General features: G+C 42.8%; 1 protein-coding gene across 1 annotated transcript; it reads right to left on the minus strand.

Annotated features, from left to right (window-relative positions):
* Nucleotides 1-1,266: 1,266 nt before the first annotated feature.
* TIC55-II (translocon at the inner envelope membrane of chloroplasts 55-II) lies at nt 1,267-6,421 on the minus strand. Its single transcript, XM_087679245.1, has 4 exons — nt 5,732-6,421; nt 3,192-3,294; nt 2,484-3,056; nt 1,267-2,347 (listed from the first exon to the last, which is right to left on the minus strand). The coding sequence occupies exons 1-4, from the start codon at nt 6,190-6,192 to the stop codon at nt 1,778-1,780; spliced, it is 1,707 nt and encodes a 568-aa protein (XP_087535371.1). The 5' UTR covers nt 6,193-6,421; the 3' UTR covers nt 1,267-1,777.
* Between the last annotated feature and the right edge of the window lie 5,647 nt (nt 6,422-12,068).

Below are 12,068 nucleotides of genomic sequence, written 5' to 3' on the forward strand. Positions count from 1 at the left end.
CAAAGCGTTGCTATTAGCATCTATTTGTGTCACTATATTAGCTAATATAATGACAGCGGATCTGTAGAGATGCCTATACCGATGCTTTTAGCGATAACGGGGGTGAATTTGTTTATAAATATTTGAATCGCTTTAAATGTCGATTGTGGCATGTATCTTGTAGTGATTGATTTTCATAAGAATTTTGCAATAAATTTTTAAGGATGTTGCTTTCCTTTAGATTGTTGTATATAACAATGGATTCATTGATCATGTAGTTGGCAAATGGAAGGGAGGTTTAGACAAGGACTCTACATTAAGACATTACATAAAAAATCTCATAGTTTTAATGGTTGCTTTTTCCATTACAAGTTCTCAAGGAACAACGTAGAGTTTTCTCTTTTTGCATTCAAGACTTTATTAAGGTATCTTAGAGACTGTCCCACTAGATGAAATGCAAAGAAAATAGTCTTAATGGAGGATATGCAAGAAGCTCTATGACCTTTTTATTAAGGCCATGGTTTCCACACATGACATGGTAGATACCATTTAACAAAAGTATCCTTTGGTTTAGTGTGTGGGATCAAGGATCCAAAACTCGGCTATCCCCCTCTAAACACATAAACATCACACATATATTCAACATATCCTTTCGCTAGTCCCTAAAATATCCTAATGATGCCAAGCAATGACTCAGATGGACATCCTTACCCACTCAATCAACGTAATAACAAATTAACAATAATGAGTACAAAAATTCCAACCAAACATAACGAAATATAGATAGCCATACCTTTGATGTTTTGTTGACTCTACCTCTTCTTTCTATTGTTGTCTTCTCCAAGCAAGTACATAGAAGACAAATCTAACTCCAACCCTCCATCCTAAATCCATAACAAATTGCTTCTATGAGACAAGCATGCAAACTAAAATAACAAAGAGGAAATAATTTGAAGCTTGTAAATTATATCATAGTACATTCAAGTTCATGGTGTAGAGTCTACATTACAAGACCTACACATTAAAACCAACATGTTAAATTTTCGTAAAACCCGTTTACATCCTTGGTGGATACCTTGTTAAAAATGGGAACCCTAGACCGTTTAACATATAGAGGAACAAATATTCATAGTACTAAAGTCGAAAATCACAACTGTGTGTGTGTGTGTTTCTCTGTGTTTGTTTTCCTTTGTTTGCTTATCCTAATGATTAAGAATGAAATTGTGAGAATAGCGCATCCATAGGTTTTTAAAAATCCATTTGAATATAAGCATGCGTATATAGATGTAAAAAATAAAAATATACCTCATGTATATTGTTGCACTTATATAAGAACATTCAAATGTAGGTGTATGCAGTATTTTCTAATGGATATATCCATGTGATTTTAATCGCACCCACAAACTTCCATCAAGTAATTGTCAAGGTGCAATGACACAAATAATACTAGTGAAGCCCCTCGTACATGGAAAGCATTGTGTTACATGAGGTGTGGAATACTTTCTTTACACGAGCTCGAAATTTTCTGATGAGTATGGGAACGTCATTGTTGCTTCAGTGGATTGTGAAGGGGTGATGTCATGCGTTGCAGTTATGGTCTGAAGAGTTTGCTGAGACGTGTATATCTCTACGATAACCGAGCTGCCTGGTCTTTCGGTTTCAGACTGCGATGAAATATCAGTTCTCTTGCATCTCAGGCCCAACTGCTTCCATGTAAACTTATAAGTACCCTTTCATTTCCATTTGACGTGCGATGAGGCCACAGATTATGAATTGCAAGGTATGGAATGATCGGTGTTCATATCCGGTGCGCCCGCATTCGATTTGTGGTGAGCCATTGGATGCCAAGGTGGGAGGAGAGGGCTGCTACAGCAGCGAGCAGGGTCACAAGCACAGCCGCGATTTGGAGATGGGGGCCCACATTCATCGTAGGTCTGATGAGGACCAGTGCAGAGGCGAGGGCGACGGCGGCGGCGGCGGCGGCCGTCCTGACGGACTGGAAGGTCCGGAGGGCGTTCCGGCAGTCGGAGCAGTGCACCACGTGGCGGAAGTAGCGGTTGGTGGGGTCCCGCGCGAAGGGCGTCCCGAGGCCGCCCTTGGCCGGCTGCGCGGTGGCGGCCGCCGCTACCAGTCCGGCCGGCGCCGCCTCCACCACCGCCGGCGTCGCGGGCAGCGCCAGCGTCTTGTGCCCCACATAGTAGGGCATCCCGTGGCCCACCTTGTCCAGCCACTTCCTGTACTCCATCACAAACACATCCGAGGAGCTGAGGTTGATGTAGAGCCTGCTGGTGCCCACCCCCTTCCGCATCAGCACCTCGTTCTGTGACGCCAGAAAGCCCATGTCTTGCTCGAACACGTGGTTGGACACCTGATTCATTTCCATGTTCACGACAAACAGAGGTTTAGTGTCGTTGAGCGATGTTCAAAGAATCTAGACAAGCTCTGGCGGACTTCCAGGTTATTACGGTTTTATGTAACTTCTCGTGTGTGCAAACACTGCGCACCTGATGAGCGATCCATTTCGGGAACCACGACATGAATGCTCCAGAGCCCTTCTTGCTCACCAGCCCGAACCGCACTATCAGCATCGACTGCCCCTGCCCCGCCGGCCTGCACATGAAGATGGCCATGGAACTTTTCTCCACGTTCCCATCCTTGTCCACCGTCCTCGACTCGTTCCTGAACACGCACGGAGCCTCGAACCGCGACTCGAAGCTCAGCTTCCCGCTGCTTGCCTCCCCCCACCGGCCCTTGAAGCCCCTCCCCGTCCGCTCCTCTATCTCAAACCTCAGTGCCTGTGCATTCTCCCTCTTCGCAGACGTATCTGTCCTGTCGTGTGAGATGGGAACGTGGGCAGGATCCATCAGGTTCTCCAGAAGTATAGAATGGTCATATGGCAGGACATGTATTGTCGAAAAGTCGATGATGGTCGGATCATCAAACAGCTCAAAGTAAGGGATCTTCGTGTAATCAGCTTCCCCCTTCTCAGACATCCATACCCAAATCACACCTTGAGATTCTTTCACTAGGTAAGAGCGCACGCAAGCAGCCTTTGGAATTTTGGCTCCTGCAAGAAGCTGCCAGATGTTGCATGTACAAGAGTATGAAAACGCATTAACATGGCTATCTGTCATCACAAGCAATAGTTGAGAGTCTTGGGGGCGGGATATATATATATGTAGAGAGAGAGAGAGAGAGAGAGAGAGAGAGACCTGTGGAATTTTAACACATTGTCCATCCCCTTCAAACTGCCATCCATGATACAAGCATTCCAATCGACCATCAACGATTTGTCCTTCAGATAGTTTTGCTAATCTACACAAACGGACATCACAAGAAACTGATTTCCGTGCAGCCACTTGCAGCCGTTACAACAGCATACTACGCACAAATTTTCGTGAGCACTGAACGCGACGTAAGATAGCTTAAGCTACTGTACAGCCCAGATTGACGTCTACGATTAGAATCACAAGGTAAATGGACAATATTTGTTCGTGATCATGCACGAAACAGTCTATTGTAACTGTACGCATTAAAAGTAGAAACTTTTGAAAGACCTGTTAATTCCGCGTTACGACGTGTCAGTTTGGGGACCGGCACGAGCCGGTTTCCGAAAGGGTGGGGGGTGATGGGGATGTTCAAGGGTACTTTATAGGATTAAAAAATATAGATTATTTTTGTATCTTGAAAATAAACAGAGCGCAATCTGGTGTGGTTAGAAGTACATATTTCACGAATCAGGGTTTGAAACCCTGAGTACAAGGGCATCACCATTTTATGATTTTGGTTCTGTTATCATCACATTCCATGATTCCAGTTTTCACAGACTCCCCTTTCTCTCTAAGGAAAACCGGCAATGTTGACCGAATCCGAGCCTCCGATCACCCCACGAAAGACAAACTTGACCACAAAGAGAAAGGCTCGTGGTTTTATTCCGAGGCATTATACTTTCGTTTTATTGGGAGCCTCATCTCTTCATGGAAACATATACTCTTAATAGTCGAGTAGAGAAGGACCAAGCTCGCATTCAATATGCAAGATTATGTATTCTGACTGTGGGGCCATAACCCCCCACTCGCTCTGATTTTAGGCAACAGAGGATCCTCGCTAGCGCGGAAGGGAATTAGCAAAGTTGAGGATTGGTTTGATAGCAATAGTTCTCTCAAGCAGGTCTTGCAAGAACCAGGAGGGACCAATTATCTCTCGAAAGCTTCTAGGCTGACGTGGGAATTGGTGCCAATCAGCCATGTGAATCAAATGGGTGGATTCTCCATGGGGAATAAAAGAGAACTGCTTACTCTCAAGCTGATGGGAAAGAATGTTTGGGATATGATGAGCAGGGAGAGGATCAAGAAGGTCCAATGTCCTGAAGATTCATTACTCAATAGGATCAATACGATTGGGGAGTTAAATCTTACTCTTAAGACTTAGACTCCTCTTAGAACACTGCTTGTACGGAAAATACTCCTAGAACCCTGGAGCTGGTGTTGGGAAATTTGTGGACTCTCAAAGTCCCTCTGAAAGATAGTGGAGAGTGATCACAGAAGCCGTATTACCTGTTGATTTGCTGAAAGACTGTGGAATATCTGATGGGAAATCGCCTATGTTGCAAAACTGAGAGAGTTAGGCACTATCTTTGGGACTGATGTGTTGCCGCTACTGCAAGGAGGCGATTCATGATCAACCTAGGGATTGGGAATGCTAATAGCTCTGGCTTGATGCTTTGTATTTTTAGTGAATGTGCCACTCAGGGAAAGGACAAGTTGTTAGCGCTTAAGATTTTAACTCTGCATGAAATCTGGGAAGTGAGAAATAAGTCCCAGTTTCAAGGACTTACTCTAGAGGTCACTTGGGGGTAATCAAATGCAAAGCCTTGAATTACCCGCATGTAGCTAGTATTTACTATTGTGGGTAGGATTGACAAACAAAGGCTACGCAACACACTTTTCAACTGGCCAGGCCAAGGTGCCAACGCCTTGACGATCCATGCTGTGCAGTCTGGACATTTTTCGATGATACTGTACTATCGGTTTGCGTCTCATTTCCAACGCTGCAAACGCACAAGACATTCGCCTCCTTTTGCATGTTCCTTTAACGCACAAGGACAACACCAAATACTCATCTACAAAATCTTCAAGACATGTATGAATCGACCTCGATTTGTATCAAAACAAACCCGATCAACTTCGTTATCACGTTAATGAAGCATTACTGTAATCAACAGGAAACAAATAGACCAAAAAAATAGTAAAGAGCCCATGGTCCAAACCACCATAGATTTATGACAAGTCAAGTCATCGTGAAGACATTGACATTGGGACTCGGGAGGAGATGGCTTGTATCGAGAGCCTCACTCAACATGGAGATGATCTTAGGGATCTCTTGCTCCTAAGATAGCTTTTCATTGAGTAACTAGGTCATGCAGATATTGTATCTATGTCCTCGAAGATGTATCCTTAATAGGGTAGCTAGGAACCACCTCATACAAGCTCCTGTTCATCGAGGCAAGGATATGATTTGAACTTTGAAGATGTAAGGCATGTTTGAGATGCCAAATTGAAGTCGAATAGACGATAAGAGAGGAAGCAGCTGACACGGCACTCATAGGTTTTCTCAATGCTCTACTTCCGCCAGCAGTTCTCACGAAAATTCCACTAAACACTAGCAACGGACTACCCCTTTTAACATAACCCGCAGAGAGAGAGAGAGAGAGAGAGATTGGAATGCTGTACGATCCAATTAGACATGTTACCTGTGAGGGCAGCAATCCTCGTAGCAGTGCAACGTCCCATTCCCATCGTAGTACAGAACAATCTGTTTATGGAACACAGTAAGGCCGAGAGGAGCATCTCGCGGCACTTCCCTGGCAAGATACAAAGGGTACCACTCTTCTTCCCAATCGTAATGCTCTGTTTTCATCCCAGGCTCCACATCTTCGTCCAGCAGCACGGCACCGGTGTCGCAACCACTATCGGAATAGGGTTGCGAATCCAGCTTGTCGGCGATGGCTGCCATGGCCAAGCATGATCGCCTCGGCTGCAGAGCCCTTTGTCTAAATATCCCTGTCCCGCTGCAGCGATCGGGTAGGAATTGTAGCTGTGCCGGAGCTGGAGTTAAACCAGCGCAGGCGAGGCTGTAGGAGGCAAGCACCACTCGGCCAGACGTTCCACTGCCCTTGACGGAAGAGACCGATGGGACGAGCAGGGACGCCATTGAAGAAGATGATGCAGGGAGATCCCAATCAACCAATCAATCATGAGTGGTAGCGGGCGAGAGAGAGAGATCAAAGAAGCTGCGAAATTCGGAGTGAGGAGGATGAGCGGCCTGTAGTGTCTACGTATTGCTCCTCCGAATTTCCCGCGTGGCGTGTGGGATCAGCTGCCAGCATAGTCAAAGCACAGGTGCCAAAATTTTGGGCCGACTCACTTGCAACACGCTGGGGGTGGTGATAGCCTCTGGCACGCAAGCGGACTGCGCGACGCACCGATAATTGAAATACGGTGGGACCCGTCGCCAAAAGACAAAAAGACTTGCTTGGCAGACCTAAAAGCTAAGGAAATTATACGGCTAAGGAAAAAATAGCGAAATTTCGTAATGCGGTAATAGCAATTTGGATTACATGCAAGAAATAATAAAGAAACTTGTTTTTTGCTCAAAGAAGAAACTGTAAGGCCTGGTTTAATTATTTGAGAAAAACGTGACTTGGTGGCGTAGGAAATTGGAATACGACGAACGTCCCCCTGGGCCCGGGAGCTTTAACAGAAAATTCCATGTGATATTCGAAATAACCTCGCGTAAGAATACTGTAATTTTTAAACACTGAACAACAGGTTGTTTTATTCTTAAGTACACAATACATTTATGCTTTTTTTTACCAAAAAAAGAAGTTTTGAGTTGTATGATTACAAGGAAAGGGTTACGAATCGCGCTTGTCGGCGATGGCTGCCATGGCCAAGCATCGCCTTCGGCTGCACAACCCTCGGCCCGAATATCCCTGTTCAGCTACAGCGATGGTGTAGTTAGTGGAAGCTGCACTGGAGAAGGAGATAAACGGAGCGCCGCCGAAGCTTGAGGGGAGGCAAGCCGGCCAGATGTTCCGGTACTGCCCTTGATGGAAGAGGCCCGTGGAACCAGAAGGCACGCCATTGAAGATTAATGAAGACGATGATGATGAACAGAGATCCCGATCAACCAATCAACCATGATGAGTGGTAGCTGTAGGGGGTAACAACAAAGAAAAAAGCTTCAAGAGAGTGTACTGTCGAGGATGAGCGCACCTACTACCTACTGTATCAGTGTATTGACGTAGTCCTACAGGTACATGCATGTCAACAAACACTGGTTCCACCCGTGCACGTTGGGCTTCGTGATAACTTCCACAAGTTCGACGCCATGGCTTGCAAGTTCCAACTCGACGGTGTTTCACGAGCGGTGAGGTAATTGGTTCAGTGCTTTGCCTATAGTAACCTGAAAAAACATCTCGCAAGTAAAACTTGAGTAGTTATTTCTACAATGCAAAAGGTCACCATAACTCAAATATCTTACCCCAACACCACCACCTACCCCACCCTTGGATTTTTTTAAAAATTTAGTCAAAGCAAAACTCGAATGATTTGAATTGAAGGTCATGAGTTAGGAACTAATCCACCTTACATATCAAAGTAATGCCTTGACTCATAAAACAATAATATCTCTTTCCAAAGAATGTCTAGTTCAACAAAACTCAATATACTTCAACATGAATTATTTTGTGAGGCTCCACATCATGATGCTATATTCCATTCAAATGTTTTCTCTACTCAAGTATCCTTGCAATATTTCATGATTTGATGCTCCAAGCCTATAACATGCAAGCATAACAAACAAAAATATGCTTCAAAATCTCATTCACAAGCTCAATGATTCACTTCATTAGACCAAAGAGACAATTAGAGAAGCAACCACTTTCATAATTTGCACTGTGGTCCATTTTTTCTTCTACATGCCCCATCAAAATACATAGCCATCCTCCAAATTGAATATGGATCTTTGGACTTGGAGATTTGATGTTGTCTTAAATAGAAGGTTTATCATCAAAGCAAAAACTTTAAGCTACTCATCATCTATACTCCATCACAATGGAAGCTCACCACCAACAAGGCCTTACCTGGTATGTTGTTCGTCACAACACTATCACTAGCCTCCATAAATCATCATTTGCACACATTCTCAATGGTCCAAGGTAGAAGAGAGGCAACCTAATGGCTAGCTCAGTCATGATAATACAAGCTCCCAAGCTTCACAGCCAAAAGACAAGCCAACCTCATCTTCATGACTTTTTATCTTCCACATGTGCTATAGTTCGTAAATTGATGTGTAATAACCACGATGCTTTTGATGTCTCTCTCTTGAATCACTCTTACAAGCAACCCATCCTTCATGCGAAAACATGCTACCATTCCTCATCTCATCTCAGGGCTTTGGTTTTCAAAATCAAGCCCCTCATAGATGATAAGATCCCCTCAATTCACACTAGCATGTTGGACTTCTCACAAGACATGGGCTCTGAAATCTTCACACCTCGCAGTCCCTAAACAATCAACTCATTATACCCATCTTGTCATTCATATACATGCCCCCACACTCAGTGATTCACACTCTCTTTAATAGCCCCCACATGCTTTGCATTTATTGAAGCTTTTTCTAAATCTTAATAGCCTTAGCTTTTAAAGCTATGCTTTCCCACTTTTCTCCATCATACTATTCTAAGCGATTCACTTTAATAAGCAATTTTAGAGTGAAAATACAGATAAACAAAAACCAAACGCCCTAAATATGCGCTCATGCACTAGAGTTTGTGTGACATCCGAATATGTCTTTGTAAAAATCAACCAATCAAAATTTGCTTGAAGTTCAGCATCCAATGGTTGCCAAGTAGTGTCCACCACATTATGGTATCAATCTCATGGTTGCTAAAACTCTTCAGTCATGCAGATACAAGTTGCCACAATTCTCCACTTGCTAAATCTCGGGAAAACGAACTCCTTATGTCTGTCTAACTTGCGTGCTAGTTTGTGCTTGCTCCACTTCACCTAGATATAGTTTCCAACTTATTTGGGATAGATTGAGTTGTCACAAAAATGCCTAACGATGGGCCTTATAGACGTAGCTTGCCAGCCCTCTAAAAGCCCTTACACATGAAAAGGTCACTCCTTTTCACCACGGTTGGCACTTTAATGATGTGGTACACAATTTCTAGTTCAACCAAGGGAGCAAGTCACATGAGGGGTTTTTTTTTTGGGGGGGGGGGGGAGGGGGTTTTGGATGGTTTTTACCGAAAACTAGAAACCCCCCAAAGTCACATGGCGGGTTTCTAATTTTATGAGAAAACCCTCCATTCTTCTCAAAAACCTTTGTGGAAGGTCTTTCTTGTTGGAAACACCCATCTATTTTTGGGGTAACACTTCAAGCCCATCTTCTCTCTCCCCAATTTCGGACCAATTCAATCATAAGCATTTGACACGTCTTCTCTCTCCCTAACTGATCTCTACCATTAGTGGGCCAAAGTGCTATTAAATTGTAGTTTTGTGTGATGGTGATCAATGTGAAGTACCAACTGTGGATGATTATGAGGTGATTGCTTCTTTGCTCATGCTATAACAAATATTCTCTCTCTACCTCCTTCGAAATGCAACATATGTTCGTTGAGGTCCATAGCATGTTTTCGTCTAATTGTAGGTCATCAACGTGTTTCCATATCTTCATTCGAGTGTGGGAATTCTTCCTAGTGAAGCCAAGTTTCTCTCTCTCTCCTAGTGTATTATGATATGTATGGTCATTTCCACTCTCTTTAGAGATGGATTTGAACCATTATCCAAAGTCATAGATTTTACCGATCAGTGATGCCTTGGCCTCTTTCTCCTTGAGATACGACAGCTTCGTGACATGTGTCTTAGGAGTACAGCTACTCCAGGACATCGAGGTACTTTACAAAGGTAGCTCATAGACTTCTTTGCAAAGGAGACTCATGAGACTTCAATACAATTATAGCCCTAGTCCACAAAAGAGACTCTCTCACCACCACAATCCATACACAAACAAGGAGTATTGATTGATTGAGTCATTCAGCTTAGCCAATCTAGATGCCCTAGGTCTCGATACAAAGATTGACGACACCTTCATAGGCGGATACATGGGATTATTGCTTAGGCTAGAGCTAGACTCTCCATACTTACATGAGATTGTACCATTTGGAGCTCATTATTACTATATAGAGCTCTACGTTTACACAAAGCCATAGTTAGTTTCCTTTCTTATTTTGCTTTATGCTACTCATGGTCTCATAGGTAATTTTTAGATGTTAATATATGATATCATTTCATCTCTCTCTCTCTCTCTCTCTCTCTCTCTCTCTTTGTCCGCCACCACCAACATAAAATTCTCTACATTAATGATAAAAAAATGACAAGTGCTTATGTTAATTCTGTAAATTTTTGAAGAGCTCTTCATTGATGTCAATGCATAGCACGTGCTTCTTCTCTGTGTAACACCATCTACAACTTGCTCCTACCTGCTACGTAGATGGTATTTGAATTGTGTTATGCTCATTGAAAACATTCTAGATCTATGTTAGGGCTAACAAATGTACTTGTGCAGAACTTCATGTCATGTTATTCAAAACATATCTACTTTAGTAGCATAAAGTAGATAGATTTTGAGACTCTAGATATACTCAAAGCATGTTCTTCTTGGTTAGTCTTGTGGCAAGATTTTCTATCATAGATAGAGTTGGATCTTTATATTGCATACTCATGTGAGACATGCTACTTTGATTGTTATACTCGATCTTCATTGATTCTTTTGTTAGTTTATTGTGAACTTTGTTGCTTTGAACTTCAACTCATTATATAGTTGCAAGGATATCTTAGAAGAAGATGGCAAGCATTACTTTTAACTCTTGGATTCATGTAATGAAACAAGACCCAAATGGGGGAGGACACACCCTTCTGCGTGATAAGCTACAAAAGAAACTAGTTTCCAAGTGCTATCTATATGTCTTGAGTCATGTTGCTACAATGCATGAAACATGATGCCATGCTTCATCATCCCATTGGCTACTATGTCACTTATAGAGTCCTTGCAACTATGATTTTAACCGGAGCTTGCATGCTTTGTTATTCAATTATATTTCTCTTGCTCTATTTTTAAAAACTATTTTCTTATTGAATATCTTGCCTTCTCTATTTTGGAATCGACAACTTCCATTCTCTAATTTAGTATCAACATATTATACGCCCTATTCTTGAGGTTACATCTTGCAAGCCCTATTTTTTTGAAATAGGATTTTTGAATCTCCTTGACTAAGAGAAGCAATCACACACTATCTCTCACACTCATTATAGAATGAGAGCATAAAGCTACAGATGTAAAAGAGTTGCACCCTTTGAATATTATATGTACACGTATAGGTGAACATAGACAATTTTTTGAATATGGCTATGTGTTGGATGTCTTCGTGTTGTAATCGCATGTCTTCATAGGAGCGGTCCCAAATAGACAAGTTGGATGGATTTGGATGACTCTTTTGTTCCATTCTCTCAACTTGAATAGGATTTGAACACCACCATTTTTGGATCCACATATAGGATACATCAATGTCTGCATCTTATGGACATGCATAATGCCAACATTGCGTTTGCTACTATGCATCCCTTCAGGCTTGGATTTCCATTAGGTCTCATTGGGCCTCCATATTTGACACCATCTAGGGCTTGGAGAGGGTATCACCAAGATTGCTTCTCGGACCATTGTAAAACATCAATTTTAAGGAGACCACCTACCATTGGTCAAATGGGGCAAGCATTTCTAGGGGGAGTGGGGGTGTCCTGAATGGCTTTCTCATCACCATGTCATCATGCCCCTTTGTTCACCCCCTACAATGTCTACTCACATGTTTCAACACCCTCCTCCTCCAACTAAATCCCTGAATTCAAGAAATGGAGAAACACATTCTCCACTTGTGCATAGGCCTACTAAGAGATGCGTAGCATTATCAGAACACAATATTCATCATTCTCCATTATGCACTCTAGGTCCCCATGTGCAAGCTC

The sequence above is a fragment of the Lygodium microphyllum genome, chromosome 6 (genome assembly GCF_053477565.2).
Source record: "Lygodium microphyllum isolate KBCC chromosome 6, Lygodium_microphyllum_v1.1.10, whole genome shotgun sequence".
NCBI classification, from domain to species: Eukaryota; Viridiplantae; Streptophyta; class Polypodiopsida; order Schizaeales; family Lygodiaceae; genus Lygodium; species Lygodium microphyllum.

Excerpts from the sequence above, each read along its gene's own strand:
- TIC55-II (XM_087679245.1), bottom strand. The coding sequence starts at position 6,192 with ATGGCGTCCCTGCTCGTCCCATCGGTCTCTTCCGTCAAGGGCAGTGGA. Across the intron at positions 3,295-5,731 it reads GAGGATTGCTGCCCTCACAG|ATTAGCAAAACTATCTGAAG; the intron begins GTAACATGTCTA and ends CCGTTTGTGTAG. Across the intron at positions 2,348-2,483 it reads CGAAATGGATCGCTCATCAG|GTGTCCAACCACGTGTTCGA; the intron begins GTGCGCAGTGTT and ends GAAATGAATCAG.